We start from the raw sequence: 20,996 nt of genomic DNA, 5'->3' as shown, positions 1-20,996 counted from the left end.
GGTTGAAGAAGATATCTGGGCCTAGATGGGTATTGTTACGAATTACACCTTGTAGAACACGCACGCAAGTGCTGAGAATTACACCTGGTAGGACACGCACACAAGTGCTGCGAATTACACCTGGTAGGACACGCACGCAAGTGCTGCGAATTACACCTGGTAGGACACGCACGCAAGTGCTGCGAATTACACCTTGTAGGACACGCACACCAGTGCTGCGAATTATACCTGATAGGTCACGCACAGTTCAAATCTAGGCTGAGGCACAGAAATAAAGTCCACAACTGCAGAGTTCCCAAAAGACACTAAGTTTATTACGCTCGAGCGTGGTGCCCCCCTGCTAGCCAGGAGGGGACCCTGAATGCAAATTATACAAAGGTTATATACCTTTTAGCAAAGCATGTTGCCCTCGTGCATCGGAAACCTTAGCCAATAAACAAACCCTTGTCTTATCTACCGCCTATCCCTGCTTGGTGCATTCCTCATGCTATACCAGTATGTTAATTACACAGCATGGTCCTAAAGCCATGCATCAGTAACTTTTATTATCAGGATGGGAGGCCTCACATCAAGGCCAAGAGACAGGGAGTTAGAGACTGACAAAAACCAGATACTGGGAATCAAGGCAGGCTGGAGACAAGGAGGAGGATTTTCACAGGGATTCAGTATCTAAGGATTACTCCTCCTGGTGTATGATGTGCTGGCATTTAAACAATGGTGGGCCCCAAACCAAAATGGAGTCACATGTGCTAACTTTTCTTTAACAGTATGCCTACACTGCATCTCAGAACGAGTCTCCCAGTCCAGGTCCATAGATTTGTGCTAAGCAGGGTTTGATTTAGCACGCTAAAAATAACTGTGTAGATGTTGTTCGGGCTCCCGAGCCTGCGGGAGGGCGTGAGAGATGCAATGTCAAAGCAATGTTTACACTGCTATGTTTAGCACGCTAGCATGAACCATGCTAGCATGAGTCTGTGGATCTGGACTGGGAGGCTTGTCCTCAGTTGCAGCACAGAAATACCCTGAAGGACCAATCCTCGATTTTTTTGGCCTCTATGTTAAGTAACTTCTATGGGGGGACCAATTTAGCTCCTTCCGCACTTACGACAAGACACTTTTCTGCATACCCTACTGTTGCCTGCCTGTGATCTGCTCTCAGGCTGTGGTGACCCCGCCATCACCTTCCACCTATTTCTGAGCTCCCACAACCTTTGGTGACCTCCCAAAATGGCACAGGAAGCTAGGCATGGAACCTTCCAAAATGAAGATGGGGAGGGTAGTTAGGGAATTAATTATTTGGCATGGCCCTCTGGCACTAACTTTCTTGGGCATAGTGCTCTGGCTGGCATCTCTGTGGTATGTGTGTGAACCTCGGTAAGTTGACCCTATGTAGCTACAGGGATTGAATAGATCTAAGGCTAGCCCTGGGCCCACAAAGTGAGGAGCAATGGAATACTTTTCTTGTGTGCTCTGTTAGTAAGATGGCCAAACAGTCTCACCCTAGTTCAGTTAAGTCATGGTTGGTCATGCACTTCTCCACCAGAATGCTAAAATCTGCTGGTTCTGCCTCTCACTATGTGGTTCACTGTGCCTGGGAGGAATGCAAGGGTGGGTGAGGTGTCCTGTAGGCACCATAGAAGAGAAAGTGCAGTACCTCCAAGAACTTTCCAAAATTAGTAACTCCCACAACCTTCGCAAGATCAAGTCTTCCAGGAAGACACTACCTCCTTCTCACTAGTTTGCCTTGTTGAGGTTCCCTATTGCTACATTGTGCCATCACACCTACTTCCCTCCATTAAAACCTGCTGTTTTTTCACCAGTCTTTGTTCTCTCTCTAAATTTTCTAGTTTCGAATTTTCCATCATATTCAGCTTCTGGGCCATTCACCTGCCTCATCTACAGAAATGTCACGGTTCCAGTCTACACCACGCTGAAGGGGGTAAGGGATTACTTCACCTTTTGTGTTAAGAAAAGAATGGGGAGAGTTGCTACCATCTTGAGAGTAGCAAGGGACAACACTGAGCAGACAAGAGGGCTTGAGAATGCCAGGGAGCACTGCAGTCTGACAGGCTGCAGTGGAGTACCAGATGCCACATACACACATGGTAGTAATAGATATATTTAAAACTATTTTATCTTTGCCAAACTGAGGGCAATATTGGCAACTTGCTAAATCCGTGAATACATCATCAAATTTGCATAAAGTAAAACGTACAAAGGTTCAGTCCACTGAAGCTACAGATCCCCATTCAGGGAGGATGGAACCCTGGTATATGTTTGAGACCAGGCAGTTCTTGGGAAGATTCAGGAAGATGGGTATGGTGGAGACTAGTGAGGTCTTGGAGGATGGAGTCTGGAGGGTGAATGAGAATGAAATAGAAGATGGATCTTGGGAGCCTAAGGGGAAAGATTGAGTTTGTGGAGCCCTAGGAAGATAAAATCTGGGGAGACTCGGGAATATGGGACCTGGAGGGGAACATGGCCTGGAGAGTCCCTGGAGAATGAGGAATGAGAGTTGAAAACCTTAGCATGATGGTGAGTGGGGTGAGAGGGTCTGGGTAGCTTTGAAGAAATGAGTCTGGCCTGTTCTGTCTGTGCTGTCTCTTTATGAATTGTAGCATGTGTCTGTATTGGAGCTCCTCCTTCCTCACATTTTGATCTTGAAGGCTTGTTTTCCAGAAAGCCACCCAGATCAGCAACGTTCCTTTCTTAGATGAGTCCTCAGGCTCTGATGATGACTGCAGCTCCCATGCCAGCTTCAGGACCTCCAATGGTGGATCTGAGATCAGAAAGAGCAGCATGCCAGGCAGTCCTCGTGCTGTGAAACGTGGTAAGGTGAACCCAGTAAGATGGGGAGAGCAGGCAGACTTGGGCTGCCAACTATTGCTCAGTAGAAACCAGTCTTCTAGAATAGTTCTTAGTCTACGGTGGAACTCTGACACCAGGACCAGTTTGGGGATCTCCCCATTTGATTGTTACAGCCAAATGACTATGACACATAGATCCTTGGAATCATGAGCTTTTTCACATTAGCTAAAAGAAACACTTTTTTCTTTCCAGGCCATCTGTTAGGCATGTTAATGCCAACTCATGTCAATCAACTTCTTGTTGGCGCCTGTTAGCTCTGTCAAATCTGGTAAATTCTGAATCAGAAGCCAAATGGCACTTAAAAAGGTGCACAATTCTTTCCTGCCTTTGGAGCATCAGATAAATTGCATCCTGATCAGTATAAATGAAGGTGAAAAACATGAGAATGAGAACTGACTTATGGATCCAATCTAACTTTCCAAAAAGCAGCACTGTCATTGCAAGTGGCGAACAATAAGCCTGAATTCTGTGTAAATAGTTTAAAATTGTCTCTTCCCATGCTATACATGGTTTAAAATGGTCTCTTCTTGGGCTGTACTTGCGAATGTGTCTGTTTGCCACTGGAATCTAGAGGCAGAAGGATTACGGAAAGTGAAGCTGCACTATTAGTAACAGATGATCAGGGTTCTCCTTTATCAGGGGGTAGCCATGTTAGTCTGTATCTACAAAAACAACAAGGAGTCCGGTGGCACCTTAAAGAGTAACTGAAAAGATGCAACTGAAGAAGTGTTTTTTTACCCACGAAAGCTTATGCCCAAATAAATCTGTTAGTCTTTAGGGTGCCACCAGACTCCTTGTTGGTTCTCCTTTAGTTCAAGTGGGAGAGGCTTGTGGTTTGACAGCAGAGGTTCTTGAGCTCTATTAGTTAAAATTATCATGTGTGGTTTGGGTAGTGAGTATCTTGCCTGTGTTCAGGCAGCCCTGAATTCATTACATTATAAAATTCCTTCCCATTCTCATGTTTAGAGAAGACTGGGTTCACAGGCCTGGGTGGTGGGGTTTAGAGAAGACTGGGTTCACAGGCCTGGGTGGTGGGGTTTGGCTGTCCAAGGGTTGGAACAGTATCTGATTGACTTGGTCACCTTGAGCCAAGTAGCTTTGGGGTTGAACTGGATGCTTTTTCAGGCAGCGCAGGCTCAGGCTGCAAGTTACAGATATCACAGCGATCCTGAGCACCTAAAATTCCCACTGTCCCTTAATTCCTGTCAGGTGTCTCTATGTCCTCGCTGAGCTCAGAGAGTGATTATGCCATCCCCCCTGATGCCTACTCCCTGGATGGTGACTGTTCAGAGCCAGAGCACAAGCTGCAGCGGACATCTTCCTATTCTACTGATGGCGGAGTCGGCAGTGTAAGTTTTATGCCCCCCTCGGACATCAGTCTGGGATATGGACACAGCACTGACCCTGAAAGGGAAGTGGCAAAGCTACAGTATGAAGGATCTGCCATGCCAAATCAGACTGTTGATCCAGCTTGTCTCTGGCATCAGCCACTGCCTGATACTTCATAGGAACCCCCATAATGTACTTGGCCAACTGTGTGGTGCTGAGCACTGGGGATATAGTCCTTCCTGACCCCGGGGCCATCAGCATGAAGTTTGATTATCCATACCAGTTTTTGGCACATCCCACTCTTCTTTAGGGGATGGTGGTGACCTCACCCATTTGTACAGAAACAAAAAGTTCTTCATTTGGAAACATGGGAGGCATTTTGATCTAGTGATTAGAGCAACATAGCAGGAGTCACAAGACCCAAGTTTTATTGCCAACTCGGCCACTGATTCATTGTGTGATATCAAGCAAGTTGCTTAACCGCTCTGTGCCTCAGTTTCCTCCTCTATAAAATGGGGTTAAAGATAATTGCACACCTCTGTAAAGAGCTGTGAGATTACCAAATGAAAAGCATTCCATAAATACCCAGTGTTACTTTATCATTGCTGGTATGGGCTTGATTCTGCAAGCACAGCTACAGCATGCTGCATCAACGAGAATGCTGCTGTGCAGCCACCACGTTACTCCTGCCTAGCGGCAAGGTAAGGACAAAGGGTGAAGCACGTAGCTCAGTGGCGTGAGATATATTTTGTTTAAGCTCCCATCTCCTCAGCTCAGCCACAAATTATAGACTTCATGCAGGGACCACTTAGTCCAACTCTATAGCCTGTGTGTTATTCAGGAGGCCAGACTAGATGATCATTGTGGTCCCTTGTGGCCTTAAAAATCAATGAATTTCTCATGTGAATCCATTATTTACCCATCCCTCCACCCATTTTTTTTTTTTACTCTCTTATCCTTGAAAGTAAAGGAGTATACATGCAAGAGGCTTGAGACTTATTGCTGCCTAGAGCTTCTTACCCTTACTTCATTTATGTTTGAAGAGTGCTTAGCACGTTGTATGGGAAAATAATTTTCAGTGATTCAGGCAAGCTGTGAAAGCGTGACCAGTCCTGCCTTCAGATACCTTCTTCACTGCCCCACACATCCACCATGGTACTTACACATACATGAGCAGCAGCAGATTCTCAAAGTTATGCAGTGATGTGGGCCCTGACATCTGACAATCTGAGCTCAAGAGAAGATGGGGGATGCTGGAGACCTGGCAGATGGCAGCCCTTCGTGTGGGCACTTCTCAGTTGCTTTCATCTTGGGCTCAGGATAATCCACCTATCCTTTATCCTCTAGGAGCCCATGGAGAAATCAGGGTATTTGCTGAAGATGGGAAGCCAGGTGAAGACATGGAAGAGACGTTGGTTTGTTCTGAGAAATGGACAAATCATGTACTACAAGTCTCCGGTGAGCGAGAATCAAACACACCAGTGTCAGACACAGGGGAAAGGCCGCTTGAAGTCTGAGTTAGTTTCATTAACTGGTGAAAGGTGCCACACGGCTAGCCCTGGCAACTGAAATCCTCTGTTTATTCATATAACAGAGACCACATGGGCAGCTGCAGTGCAGACTTGTCCTCCACTACCCTGCCAATGTGCCTCACCCCAACCCTGGAGTATGACCCCAACGATGAGGGGAGTCTCCGTTCAGTCATTGGTTTCTCTGTTCAGACAGAGGGGCCGTGTGTAGTGGTGGTTTTTGTGAAATAACAACGTATCCACTAGGAACTGGCTTGGGACTTGTTGACTGACAACACACAGACCATTGAAAGCAAAAAAAAAAAAAAAAAAAAGTGTTTATCCTCACATTGATCTTACTGTAATATAAAAGCAAATGCAAAAATAAATGCTAGTGCAACATTAAGGGCATGCAGGTAGGCACTCAGATGTGAAGAAGTTAGAACTGACCACAGACTCTTAACTCTTTCTTCCCCTTGTATAAACATACAATTCAGTGTTAATTGCATGGTCACACACTGTTTCTCAAATAATACAATAGCATACAATTTTTTTCCACCTAGTGGTATGTGATCATTTAAGGAGTACTACAATATATAAACATGGGGCTGATTTGTGTTGCCAGTTTAACTTTAATTTTCATATTTCCTAAGTTTTAAGTGCTTAACTGTGCAACGTTAACATTTTCTTTCATATGATTTCCTTGGAATGTAGACATTGCCAAATCAGCTAACAGGACCCACTAGTCCAGAATCCCAACTACAAAAGTGGCCAACATGATCTGCGTCACAGGGTGGGGTGTGTGGGCAAGAAATTCTGTTGTGGACAGTTATCCCCACATAGGGGATATTTCTTCCTAAATTCCCATCAGTTTGTGGCTGGCTTATGACCTGAAACATGAGTGGGTTTTAACCTTTTTTTTTTTTTTTTAAATCCGACCTATGGTAATTTTAGATGTTTTCATTATCCATAAACCCTCATTCCGTTAAAAATCTTACAAACTTTTGATCTCTTTGCTATTTAATGGCAGCAAGTTCCACAGATGAATTGGGTAAGAAAAAAAGAAAGGTTTCCTTTTATCAGTTTTAAATTTGTTGTCATTCAAGTTAATGTAAAAAGAGATATTCAAAGAAGTGTAGACATGAGCACCCAATTTATCATCACCATATCATTCATTCTTTTATTTACATCTGTTCTCTAAACAGTGGCAGTCTTTTTATTTTCCCTCACACAGAAGCCCTCCTAGGCCCCTAATAATTTTTGTTACTCATCTCTGAGCCTTCCTCACATTTCTGGAGCTAGAGTGACCAGAATTAAATGCATTATTCCAGGTGAGGGTACACAATTGAACTCTGTAATGGCATTACAATACTTTCAGTGTTCTTTTCTATTCCTTTTCTAATACATCTTTTTTTTTTCCTTTTGACATCTGCTCCACATCGAGCAAATGTTCTCTCTTTTATCCACTATTTTGTGAAGCTGTTCTAAAGGGTAGGAAAATTGGGTCTCTCTTCCTTTACAGCAGCGATGCTAATTACTCTCTACCATATCACATTTTTCAAAGTGTTAATAATTCAGTTTTTTAAATACTGTTTCAACCATTTTTCCTGGTACTCAAGTAAGTCTTACTCTCTTGTAATTCCCAGACCCATTCCTAGTGCCTTTGTTATGATAGATACAATATTTGCTACTCTCCAGTCCTCTGTCAAAGAACTTATTTTGATGAGATATTGCATAACTTTATTAGCAGCTCACCTAGTCCATTCTTAAATATCTTCAGAACTCCTGGATCAATCCCATCTGCACCTAACGACTTGTTGCTCTTAAATTTATCATTTTGTTCCAGCACCTCATCTTAAACACATCAAAAAAGTAGGTCTGAGGAACATCCTCTGCAGAAAGGAAATACTTAGTTTCTCTGCAATGTCCTTATTCTCCTTAAATTTTCTCTTTACTCTCTGGTAGACTCAACAGTTCCCTAACAGGCTTCCTGCTTCTATTAAAAAAAAAAAAAAGTCATTATTTGTTTCTATGGTTTTTGGCTATTTCCTCTTCAATTCCCACTTTGCACTCCTAATTTCTCTCTCACATTTTACCTACTATTATTTCATTTTCTTTTCTATAGATTTAACTTGGGCTGGGTTTCCATTTTCTGAAGGATACCCATTTGGCTCAAATAACATCTGCTTACAAGGTAAAAAAGGAAAAGGAAATTATCCAGTTTTATGACTAAGAAGCACCAGCCAGTCAAGGGTAACTGGTGCCTATCAATATTGCTACTGAAGTATGCACTTGTACACCATTCGGCCAAAAGGCAATTAGTTTGTTAGTCTTGCATGGATTTCCATACCTGTGTAAGAATGTACCCTTGAAAGTGCACAGTATAAGAAATCCTAAAGATGGCATAAAGGCCAGCCCTGCAGACCACTCATTGATTCATTTTTGGTAATCCTCCTGGGGGCTTCCTAGTGGAAGTGATCCCACAAAAGGAAATTAAGATTTCGTCTCTCATCAGCTAGTAGCTGATCTGCTCATTATAGCTGCTCATTGGGAAAAAAAATAGTTCAACTCTGGTGGAATTGTTCAAAAAAATATGGGAGTTGTTATGGAAAATTTAATGCACCAATTACGTACCCAGCAAAACAGACAGAGGACAAAGAGATACTTAGATGTTTGGTTACTACTTATTCAATATTCAGACAAAGTACATTCACCTGCCAAAAAAAATCAAACAACTAAAAACCCAGCACACCTTTTCAATTTTTTTGAATATTAACATCTGATAGACTTACCTGGTCTGTTAAATGCATGTAATCAGAGATTTCACTCAAAAAAAATAAGTCAACACAAAACACTAAAAGAACATGTCATGGATAGTGTGAAGATGCTCACTCTGTAACATGTTAACACCCTGTTAAAAAGAGAGATCTGATTGTTATTACTGTATAATGTTTCTCTAAACAAAAGTTCGCTGTTGTAATGATGGTTGTGTTGTGTCTGACATTTACAGATTTCTAAATTTGTTAAAACTTCCTAAACAGAGAAATAGTTTTAAATAAAAAGCATTCTGCTCTTCTGTCTCTGCACATTCCTGGCTAGCATAGTGTGGGGATATCTCATATTGGTGGTGCCTGTGGTCATGGGTATGCTGTACTTCCGTCCCTGGGAGCTAAGTTCTCATTAGCCTGGTGGAGGAGGCACCTCTCAGTCTGTCCCTAGGGAGGCAGCCACATGTTGCCTAAGATGCATCCAGGCATAATGTCTCATACTCCATACTTCTAGCTGGCTGGTGAAGCTAGTGCTGATCCTTTTGAGAATGTTGCCTTTCTCTTTACAGAGCGATGTTATCCGCAAGCCTCAGGGGCAGGTTGAGCTGAATTCTACTTGCCAGATCATTCGGGGTGAAGGGTCCCAGACATTTCAGGTGAGAATTGCCTTTTGACCTTGCACATAACCACATGCTCAAGGATGTAAACAGGGCTAAGTGGGAGAGGAGTTACTTCAGTCTGGATGGTGTACTTGGTCATGACAGATGTGTACTGACTTTCCTGGCTTTTATTTGCCTTGTGTTTCAGCTTGGGGAGGCAGTCAGTTTTGTATAAAAATGAGCAAAGGTCCGAAATGCAACCTAAAGCTCAAACCCAGCTTTCTGATGTTTAAAGAAGTTCAGATAACTTTCCCCCTCTGCATTTCCCTCTGTGTAGCCAGCACCTTCTTAAGAAAGGTTGAACCTCTGTGAGAGAGACTGTTATTGTGTTGCTTCTGGCTCAACCAAAAGTAGGGGTACAAGGAATCTTCTTGGCGAGACCATTCTCATATGCTTTGGAGAAACATCTACAATTTTTGGTGCATCTCAAAACCGAGTCTCCAAACCATTTGAAATTGGCCCCTCACTAGCCCTACTTACTTGTCCTAGGGCAAAGCATCAATGCCAGGGGACTTCTTTGTAAAGGAGATGAGATATTAAAGCTTCCCTTGCATTCTGAGTGGGACTGGCATACAGTGAGCTTTCTTCTGCCCTTCTCGCACTGAAGTTAACTGAGAGTTAATAGTAATATCTTGTATTCATGGAACAGCTTTCCTCTCAAAGGACCCCAAAGCACTTTGGAAGCTATTGAAGGCAGAGGGAAACAATTGGCTATAAATATGGATGTATAAATAAAGAGATAGACACTACTTTACCCACCACTAAAATGCAGCCACCTCTATAGTGACATAGAGCAGCTACTTAATAGACCTAAGCAACATTGCAAAACAGGAGAGGAAATGAAGAAAAATATAGTATCCAGCAAAAACATGGGGGGAATTTACAGATGTAGCATGTAACTATTTGAGTTGGCCAAGGACATAGGGGTTAACTCCTCTACTCTTATAAAAGTACCATATGACTCAACATCTGAAGGAGCGATCACACATGATCATACAGTGACATTTCCCTGCCTCCTTTCCCTCCAGCTCATCACTGAAAAGAGGACCTACTTCCTGACTGCAGACTCTCCCAACATCCTGGAAGAATGGATCCGTGTTCTGCAGAGTGTTCTCAAGGTGCAGGTGACCAGCTCTGCTGCTGTCCCTCAGAATGATGCCAAACCCACTGTGAAAGGCTGGCTCACCAAGGTAAGGTGGCTCTACCCCAATCAGTCTCCCTCCACACCCAATGGCCTGACAGACAACAGGCCTCTGGGTTTATATACTGAGGGCCTGCAAGAAGTGTGTGTTTTAATTCTCCCTGGAAACTTGGGGGTTACAGAGAGGCAGAGGTGGATTCCTGAAGTTCAAAGGATCAGGGAAAGAGGATGTGCTAATTATATACACTGAAGAATGGCATAGAGCACCCTATCAGGACACATTGACCCTCTCCAATAGTACAGTGCAAGAACAATGCAAAATATTTTATACCAATTAAAGTAAATGCTTTTATGTCACATATAATTAACGTATGGAACTTGCTATTGTAGGATATTATCAAGGAAATTGTCTAGTAAGGTTTCAAATGGATTGAACACTTATTCATATAAGAATTGCATTGGCAATTATGTTAGTCAGGATACACTTCCAGGCACTATGGATTCTCATGCTTCAGGACAAAAAATGATCACTACTTGGGAGTCAGGAAATAATTTTGTATTCTCCCCATACAACAGTGTTGCACAAGATGCATTATGGGGCTCCTTCATGCTGCACTGGCCAATGTCCAAGTGAAGACTAAATTCTGGCTGGTCTGTAGTTTGCTCCGGGCAGTGGCTCTCAACCTTTCCAGACTACTGTACCCCTTTCAGAAGTCTGATTTATCTTGCATACCCTCAAGTTTCATCTCAAGTTAAAAACTATTTGCTTACAAACTCAGATATACAAATACAAAGGGTCACAGCACATTATTACTGAAAAATTGTTTACTTTCTCATTTTTACCATATAATTATAAAATAAATCAGTTGGAATATAAATATTGTACTAACATTTCAGTGTATAGTATATAGAGCAGAGGTGGGCAAACTACAGCCCATGGGACCGTCCTGCCTGGCCCCTGAGCTCCCAGCCGGGGAGGCTAGCCCCTGGCTCCTCCCCTGCTGTCCCCCCTCCCCCTACAGCCTCAGTGTGCCGCGCCGCCAGCGTTCTGGTCCACTGCTCCTGCTGTGCAGTGTGGGCGGCGTGGCTGGCTCCAGCTGGGTGGCGGGGCTGCAAGCTCCTGCTGCTCTGAGCAGCATAGTAAGGGGGTGGGGAGGTTGGATAAGGGGCAGGGGGTCCTGGGGGCAGTCAGGGGACAGGGGGTGGTTGGATAGGCATGGGAGTCCCGGAGGGGCCATCTGGGGGTGGGGGTGTGGACAGGGGTTGGGGCAGTCAGGTGACAGGGAGCAGGGGGGGTTGGATAGGGGGTGGAGTCCCAGGGAGCGGTCAGGGGCGGGGGCCCCCCAGAGGGGGCAGTCAGGGGACAAGGAGCCGGGGGTTTGGATGGGTTGTGGGTTCTGAGGGGGGCGGGAAGTGGGAGAGGGAGGATAGGGGGTAGGGGCCAGGCTGTTTGGGGAGGCACAGCCTTCCCTACCCGGCCCTCCATACAGTTTCGCAATGCTGATGTGGCCGTCAGGCCAAAAAGTTTTCCCACCCCTGATATAGAGCAATATAAACAAGTCATTGTCTGCATAAACTTTTAGTTTGTACTGACTTTCTTAGTGCTTTTTATTTAGCCTGTTGTAAAACTAGGCAAATATCTAGATGAGTTGATGTACCCCCTGGAAGCCCTCTGCATACCCCCAGGGATACATGTACCCTTGGTTGAGAACCATAGGAGATAGATCACCAGACTACATGGGCCATTGGTCTGTTCCTGTGTAGCAGGGGAAAGGTCACTAGACTAGATAGTCCATTGGTCTGCCTTGGTATGTTGAATTTTTTTTCATTATTTAAACATTTTTATTCATGTATTTTTTATATTGCATTTCAAAACACAATAACAATAGGTCACTTTGGGTAAAATTTTCAAAAGGATCTCAGGATACGTGTAAACTGAAAAGAAAAACCCGCAGCACCAAGTCTTGGAGCCCAGGTCAGTTGACTGGGGCTTGGGCCGCAGGGCTAAAAACAGCAGTGTAGACATTCCTGCTTGGGCTGGAGCCCAAGCTCCGAGACCCTCCCACCTCTCTGGGTTTCAGAGCCTAGGCTCCAGCTTGAGCAGTACGTCTACCCTGCTATTTTTAGCCCTGCAGCCCGAGCCCAAGTCATTTGACCTGGGCTCAGACTCAGCGCAACACGGTTTTCTGTGCAGTCTAGACATACCCTCAATTACTTAGGCACCTACATTCCATTTTCAAAAGCATTTAACTGGCTTAGGTGCTTTTGAAAATGTTTCCCTGCATCTTTGCAGGGAATCACAAATGAAGGATAGTTTACACTAGCTCAGACTAGCTAGTGTAGAGAACCTTCCAACAAGAGATTTGAATGGGAAGAAAAAAATCCCAAAAACCACTGCTGGCATTGCACTAGGATCCAATTCCTAGGTTAAAATCTTTCATTCCTTTGTCCTTCCTGTAGGTGAAGCATGGTCACTCTAAGTTGGTTTGGTGTGCACTGATTGGGAAAAACTTTTACTACTATCGAAATAATGAGGACAAGGTACTTTGTGTTCCTTCTGCTATGTCTCATGTAGTTTCTATCTTCCTTTACCTACTGTCCCTTCTTACTCCAACAATCCCATCCTCTCCCTCACTTCAGCCCCAACTAGTACCTCCCACTCTGCAAAAATGTCTACACCTCCTACTATAAATACAAATATATTAATAGTCTTTAAAAATACCAAAGAGACATAACTAACAAAGTGGATTCCTGCTGTCTCCCAGATTGCTCCACTTGTCTCTCTCTCTCTCACTTCCTTTGTCTTTGTGCCTGCGAGTCCTACCCCTGCTCAGGGAATGGCAAGTCCTTGTTCTGGGCTCAACTTCCCACAGCCCTCCACTAAGACCTGCTGCAAGAGAGCTTCCCGGAGCATTCCACTCATCCAGGCCTCCCTACCCATGTGAGTCCTACCCCTGCAACTCACCCTTCAGCATCCACCCTCATGTTTCAGGCTCAGATTCCCTTAATCAGGCTGAGTCTTCCCCTGGTTCCTAAGGCCTCTGTACAAGCTCTCTTGTAACTCCGCAGGGGCTCCGCCCACCTCTGCCCAGACCTCATTAACAACATTCTTCACCTTTTGCTCTTCCCCCAGGGTCTCTGTACAGCTCTCCTCTGCTTCTCCTGGGGGCTCCCTTTTTCTCCTCAGGCAGTTCTCACCTGCCCTTCTCTGAATCTCAGCCTGCTATCAGGCAGTTCTCACCTGTGCTGCCCTTCCCCTACAGCCCAGGTGCCTTCATTTAAACCCAATTAGAAGGCAGCTGATGAGTCGCATGTGCACTGGACCCTGCTCCTTAAAGGGTCCAGTCACCAAGTGATAAGGGCTCTAATTCCTGACTGGGATTCTAGTGCTAGTACAATACAATAATAATAATGGGAATAGGATTGGGGCCATAGTTTGTAAAGTACTTTAGGCTCATGAAGGGGGAGAGGTGCTACAGAAATGCAAAATGATACTATCACTTTAAAACCAACTATTTGAACATAGAATTTTATAGTTTAGTTCTTGCATTTTCTAGCACTCCCAGCAATCTGACCAGGGTTTCCTGGTTTCAGTTTCTTCTTTTTCTCCATCTTCTCTACACAGAGACAGCATACTTATCTTAGTACGTTTCCTTTTCCCAGTGTCCTCTGGGGCATTTGCACATACGCAAATCAAAGGTGGAGGAGGTGGACCGTTCCTGTGACTCAGATGAAGATTATGAAGCCACTGCAGGGGGTCTCCTCTCATCCCATTACACCCTGGTGATTCACCCGCAAGATCAGAGTCCCACCTACTTACTCATTGGTACCAAACACGAGAAGGTATGAGCTGGTGTCTTTGGAGAGCAGGGATATGTAATGCTGGTATAACTTGGCACCAGTGAGTGGAAAATACAGATGATTAAACCAGTTTGGATAAAATAAGATCCAACTTAAAAGTTTTCCCAAACTCAACCCCAACAGGCGGGTTGAGATTTTGAGTCTGGTTTAATGATTTTCTTTTCCCTTCTATTTATTTTTCATTTTTGCTGCCCTCTCTGCAGCTGAGGGCTCAGGATACCAAGATTTCCAAACCCCACCAAAGTGTGTGTGTGTGTGTGTGTGTGTGTGTAAGAGAGAAACATATTTACCTTTAATGGTGACCCTTCGCTTTTGGCACCTTGATGGCTGGTCATCTATAAAGATGACAGTGAAATGTCCTGGGTTTCCAGCATCACCTGTTCTTTTCATGCTGTTCTCTCCTTTATCCCCAGGATACGTGGCTGTACCATCTGACAGTAGCAGCAGGCAGCAGCAGTGCCAAGGTGGGCACAGCATATGAACAGCTAATTGGAAAATTACTGGATGCAGAGGGAGACCCACGTAAGTAAAACCCCAAAATATCTTTCCATAGTGGGAAAGGGTGCGGAATAGTTATCTCTGTCACTGGTTTGAATACAGCCACAGAAGAGTAGAGGGAATGGCTCGATAGATCAGTAATGGGATAGGGTATCTTTCACCTCTAATTAGACAGTTGCACTTCAGCAAAGGACTCAGGCACTACAGTGAACCTACTCTGTCAATTAATTTATCAAAGGATCTGCAGCGCCTCTTACATTGCAGATCAAACTATAGTAAATACTGAGCACAGAAAGTTGATCCAAATCTGGAATGTTCTTAATAAATAAGAACTTAAAAGACAAAAGTCTGAATCTCTGACTCCCTGGCACTGTTTGCCTTGAGTTTCACTTACCCATGTATCATGGTTGCATGCACATATACTGTTTCTCAAACACACACATACACACACACACACACACACTTAGCTCTCCATGTATGTATGTATGTGTGCATCCACACCGACATATCCCTGGATATACACTCACAGCCACATACATTCATTCCCACAGACATGCATATACTGTCTCACACATACATACACATCTATTTACTCACTCATCTCCATGTAGACATGTTCACACATACCACCTGCACACATTCTGAGGTACACATACCACGCGTACTAGTGCCAACATGCATGCACACATACACTCTCACACCCCTGAATATGCGCATACTCTCTCCTGCACACCCACATATAGACATAAAACTGTCTCTGAGCTTTGATGAATGTGCCATAATAGCTTCCACTGATAAAGATCCCGATAGTGTGTGTCTGTTTCACAGAATCGGTCTCTCATGTGCATCAACAAATTGAGCTGCTTCCCACCACAGTCCAGCCTGTTTGAAGCTCTCAGATGGCCTGGTAGCAAATTGCAGGGCTGCTCTCTGGAGCCATCTGGCATTACTTGCTGGCATTCATAGCTACTTGGCCACTGTTAGTGTCATGGCTTCACTGGAGTCAATAGAGTGACACCAAGGATTAACGTGGCCCAATATAATGCTGCTTGCCCTAATTGCTTGCTAGTTGGGCCAGGTTTTTTTTCTGCAGAGATCTGAGGAGGCTCTGCATGGGAGATTTTGCTGGGAGAGTCTGTCTCACCTTGTACCAAACTTACACTGCTACGTTTCTGAGGTTGCATGTTTTTACCTCATCTGCCACCCAGAATCTCCTTTGTGGAAACACCCCATGCTGTGCTACAGTAAGGATGGACTGCACACCTCCCTCACTACTCTGCCATCAGAGGCGCTGCAGACAGAAGCCCTCAAGCTCTTCAAGGTATTCAAAGAACCAGTATAAAAGATTTCAGATGTTCTACTCAATTATCTTAAGGGAGGGGTAAGCTCTGTGCAAGACATTTACTGCGGCTTTGTTTGCCCCTACTGTTGGCACAGATGGGGCTAATGTGTCAATTGTAATAAAAAAGGCCAATCTGTCTACCAGATGTATTTTATTCTATGCAGAGAACCACTTGGACCCTCACTTTTGGGGGGGGGGGGGCGGAGTGGGGGAGCAGGTATCTCAGAGCCAGCTTCTGAATTGCAGGACTTGTCTATCTTCTTCTCCAATAGCAGCACTGGAAAGAGAGGAAACAACTTATTGTCAGACTCCCTAGTGCCTTCCAGCCAGGGTACCTCGGGTAGGCAACTCATCACCTGATTTCCACATCTCTCCCTCCGCTTTGGGCCCTGAAAACATTAATGCCAACATTAAGGCCTGGTCTACACTAGGGAAATTAGGTCGGTATAACTACGTCGCTCAGGGGTGTGAAAAATCCACAGTTAAACCGGTCTAACCCCCAGTGTAGACAGGGCTAGGTCAACAGGAGAATTATCCTGTTGACGTAGCTACCCTCTCGGAGAGGAGGATTACCAGAAACCTCCCGTTGGCATAAGTAGTGTCTGCACAGAAGCACTACAGCGGCGCAGCTGCAGCATTTTAAGCGTAGACAAGCCCTAAGACTAGAAAGCAAGGATGGGATTAGAGGATTGCTGAGGGGAGCAGGTAGCAGTGGAGAGGGTTCTTAAAAACAACTGCGTTCAATGACACGAGAGATACAATAGAAAGTTGTGTTTGGGGGTTAGTGCAGTGGACTGACTCAGGACTAATGAATTCTAATCATGGCTCTATCACTCACTCGCCCTGTGAGAGTGGGAAAGTTCCTTAACCTCTGTGCCTCTGTTTTCCCTTCTACAAAATGGGATAATAGATTTTTATAAAAGAATCCTACAATATGGTACAGGAATAGTCTGAAACTCTGTATCTTACAGTAGTCTCACTTGTAGTGTTTGGGGTCATTACTGTTGCAGTATTTTATCATTTATAAAGGCACCTTCTCTGAGTAAAAACAACAAGGAGTCCAGTGGCACCTTAAAGACTAACAGATTTATTTGGGCATAAGCTTTCGTGGGTAAAAAACGCACTTCTTCAGATAAGAAGTGGGTATTTTACTCACATAAATCTGTTAGTCTTTAAGGTGCCACCGGACTCCTTGTTGTTTTTGTGGATACAGACAAACTACCCCCTGATACGTCTCTGAGTATTTTACCATAAATTTGTAGCACCCTTGGTTTGCCAAGCTATGAAGCCCAGTGGCAGATTTATTAGTGTGACCAAGATGCCTTTTATAATAATGGGGTAATCTGAACTCCCCTGTGGTTAGCATCATTCCTAGACCCCAATTGTAACAGGGATGGAGCAGTAGTATAGTCTAATGGCTAGAACAGTGGGCTGGAAGTCAGGGATTCTGTTCCTGGTTTTTCTTGCTGTGTAATGTTGCATGATTGTAGCTTTCTGCACATGCTACAAAGGATGGGCTACTTAAGGAGCAGTCTGTATATGAAGCATATAGGGCAAGGAGAGAAAGTTTGTATGAGAGAAGCTTGGTCTAGTAGAGGTTAAAGCATAGGCTTGGAAGTCAGGAGATCTGGATTTTCTCCCTGTTTCTACCACTGATGTGCTGTGACACTCTGTAGAATTCATTTCCCCTCTGAGCCATACTGGAGCTGGAAGGTGCTGTGGGGGAAAAGTGAAGTATTATTATTACCGCACATGCTAATTTCCCTTTTTTGTAGTCCTGTCAGCTGTTCATCAATGTCCCTGTGGAGGCTCCATCTATTGATTACCATGTGTCACTTGCACAGACAGCATTGCAAGTCTGTCTGACACATACTGAGCTACAGAATGAAATCTACTGCCAACTGGTTAAACAGACTAGCTGCCGGCAGCCCCAGAACCACTCAGTCATTCAGGTGAGCTTCGCTTGGCCACTTCCAGGCTGCAAGCTTCCATATTTTGAATAATTAGCATTAGGTCTAGTCCCCATAAAAGACTAGTCACCTTAAACATTTCAAGGATTGTGGGGGCAAAAATAATCTGAAATGTGATGCGCAAAGGAAAAAAAAAAAAGTACTGAGTAATGCAATTTACTTGCAAAAGCATGTTTAGGTTGAATGCTCAACTATTCACCAAAAGCAAATTCCAAATACTGTTCAGTTGCAAAATTCAGTTTGTGTTGCGCTGAATAGTTACCTAAGTCACAGGGTATTGGTTCCATGTCTAATTGTGACTTAATCATGCTTTGTATCCTGTTGGCTAATTATTACACTTGAATGTGCATTTTGAATTTTGTGATGCGCTTATTAAGTTAGCTGCCTGCATCCATTACAACTCAAAGACCCAGATCCCCGTAGGTATTTAGGTCCCTAACTTCCATTGATTTCAGTAGAAGTTGGGATCCTAAATATTTTTGTGGATCTGAGCCAAAGTGTCTATTGGATTCTTGATTGTAATATTCCCAGTTCAAATCATGTAGAGAGCAAGAATGACCAGCAGGAGAAATTTATGAATAATTTGAAATAATGAGTAATTCTGAGAGTTTTGTGATCTGTTTGCAGACAATAAAAAAGCAAAATTTACTGAATTAGTAGTTGGGAACTATTCTCACAGCTCTAGTTACAGTGGCCAAGATTTTGAAAAGTGACAACTGATTTGTGGTGCCTGAATTTTTGGGTGCCCAATTTGAGATGTCAAAGAGGCCTGATGTTCAGAAAGTGCTGAGCACCTGCCTCTGAAAATCAGGCCCCTTTAAAGCATCTCAAGTTGCACACCCAAAAAATGGAAGCACCCAAAAATCCTAGTCACTCTTCAAATTCTTGGCCCGAGTGTCTTGCACATGGGTACCTGGCAACAAGAGCAGAGAGGACTGATTATACCTTAGTTTGCTGATGGCCCGTTTCTCTTCACAGTGCTGGCAGCTCCTGGCTTTGTGTGCTCCTCTCTTTCTTCCTCAGCACCACTTCCTCTGGTATATCAAACAACACCTGCAGCGGCATGCAGACCCCAGGTAAATAGCATGCCATCTTCTTCTTTCACTGGCTATGTTGCCTCCATTCCTTTCTGTATCAACTACAGGATTGTAGTACAGTAAGGCTAATTTATGACTGACCCATGCAAAGTTGAGTTGGGGATGGAGATGACATAAGCCTTCTCCAAGGTGCCAGGCTGTCCTTGTTCAGAAGCCATCTTTCAATCACTTTTGACCCACTTTTTAGTGGGAATGTTTCCTAGTCCATATGACTGTTTATAAAAAACAGTGAGTATAAATGCTTCTGAAAGGTTAGCAGGGCTTCTGGGGGGACAGGAAAAGAGGCTGGGGGGGAGCGCAAATAAAAAAAAAAAATTAAGGGGGGTTCCTGGGTTAACAAACCCAAACTGAATTCCAAAGAGATAAGACCAAACAGGACCTTCCATCACCTTCTCCCTACCCTTTTAACCTTTTAGTAGGAATTATGTTTCAGAGTGGAAGGTTATGTTGCATAACACTCTAACCTCCCCTGCACTCCCCGCCACAAACATACCAACAAGAAAACATGCAAGCGATGGAAACAAACAAGAGCTTCTTTAACAGCAATAAGCCATCCTGGGGTGTACGTTAGTTGTCCGTTAATAGATTTCTTGGGTAGTTTAAGGAGCTTGGACTTCAGCCTTTAGTCTCCCTATACTCTTAGGGCATGTATCAGTGGCCAGGTAATGCACACCCTGTTGTGGTTTATTGCTATATGAAGACTAAACGTGGGTAAACAGCTGTGTCATTTCAAACACAGGCTTAGATACAACCTTTGTCAAAAACTCAAATCAAAACTCTCCTGGGATTTGAAAGAGTCTGTATAATCTTTCTCGCTGATGTTCCACGGCCTGCCAGGGATATCAGCTGGCGGCTCCTTCATGGAGCCGTGAGCATGGGCGTGTACTTGGCGTGGTTAACCCCTATTCCGAACACTTGCCCTTTTTGTGGAGTGAGGGAGACTCTGGAGCACGTCTATTTAGAGTGCGCCAGGTTGCAGCCCTTTTTCCGGCTCCTCCAGAACCTTCTCCTAAGGTTCTGTCTGAATTTTTCCCCACGTTTCCTGATTTATGCACACCCTGACCATGGCCCCACAAAGTAGCAGGACCTCCTCATCAAGCTCCTCCTGGCATTGGCTAAAGTGGCCATTTATTAAACCAGGAGGAGGATGCTGGGTGGGGAGGTGCTCTGTGACTCTGGGGTCTACTTCCGTTCCTCTCTTCAATCACGTATCTGGGCAGAGTTCCTCTGGGCAGCATCTGCTGGTTCCCTAGACACTTTTGAGGAACAGTGGGCGCTGTCCAGGGTTTTCTGCTTGGTGTCACCCTCCGGTTCCTTGATAATGGTCCTATGACCTCACTCCTGTCCCTGTTTTCTTCGTAGTTGTCCCCTGGAATTATTTGAGTCCCGGGTTCAGCTGCTCCCACCCTTCGACTGGGAGAGGGATCTTTAGACACGGGCGAACTTGTGCCCACCCGTTCCCAGATCTCAATAGGTGGAAGCAGAAAATTCTATAAATCTTAAAAGAGAATCTAGCATCTAGCCTTGTTTTGCAGACTGAAGAGGTTTGGATCTCAATCCTAACTCATCTTTGTTTATCTGAATCAAATCTAATCTCCAACTCTGTAGAGGTGAATAAGGACATTTGCAAATACACACATTTTCACTTGAGCAAGATGCCGGGGAGAGGAAATGGTAATGGGCACAATAAGTGTATCCAAAGCATGTGTTTGTGTTGTCACGCTCTCACCCTGGGATTAGGAGTGAAATAGGCAAGTATGCCATCTACTGTCAGAGATCTGTGGAGCGCACGTTGCACACTGGAGAACGGGAAGCCAAGCCTTCGCGAATGGAGATTGTGTCCATTTTGTTGCGGAATCCCTTCCACCATTCACTCCCCTTCAGCATTCCAGTGCACTTCATGAATGGAACCTACCAGGTAAGACATGGGCACTGGGTACCTCTCAGGTAATTGA

General features: G+C 44.4%; 1 protein-coding gene across 4 annotated transcripts in view; it reads left to right on the top strand.

Moving 5' to 3' along the window:
• PLEKHH1 (pleckstrin homology, MyTH4 and FERM domain containing H1) overlaps positions 1–20,996 on the top strand; it is an 82,491-nt gene that overhangs the window by 43,311 nt on the left and 18,184 nt on the right. For all 4 annotated transcript variants that reach the window (XM_074955514.1, XM_074955512.1, XM_074955510.1 and 1 more), the window contains 13 exons: positions 1,848–1,939; positions 2,680–2,830; positions 4,078–4,217; positions 5,545–5,655; positions 9,043–9,129; positions 10,161–10,322; positions 12,734–12,814; positions 13,937–14,116; positions 14,548–14,656; positions 15,841–15,953; positions 17,750–17,926; positions 18,923–19,020; positions 20,782–20,959. In XM_074955514.1, the coding sequence (XP_074811615.1) occupies positions 1,848–1,939; positions 2,680–2,830; positions 4,078–4,217; positions 5,545–5,655; positions 9,043–9,129; positions 10,161–10,322; positions 12,734–12,814; positions 13,937–14,116; positions 14,548–14,656; positions 15,841–15,953; positions 17,750–17,926; positions 18,923–19,020; positions 20,782–20,959 (1,679 nt within the window). The remainder of the gene's footprint in view (positions 1–1,847; positions 1,940–2,679; positions 2,831–4,077; positions 4,218–5,544; positions 5,656–9,042; positions 9,130–10,160; positions 10,323–12,733; positions 12,815–13,936; positions 14,117–14,547; positions 14,657–15,840; positions 15,954–17,749; positions 17,927–18,922; positions 19,021–20,781; positions 20,960–20,996) is intronic.

The sequence above is a fragment of the Natator depressus genome, chromosome 6, assembly GCF_965152275.1.
Source record: "Natator depressus isolate rNatDep1 chromosome 6, rNatDep2.hap1, whole genome shotgun sequence".
In the NCBI taxonomy this organism is placed as follows: Eukaryota; Metazoa; Chordata; order Testudines; family Cheloniidae; genus Natator; species Natator depressus.
The sequence above is the reverse complement of the archived record's forward strand: the minus strand, read 5'-3'. Positions and strand labels throughout refer to the sequence as shown.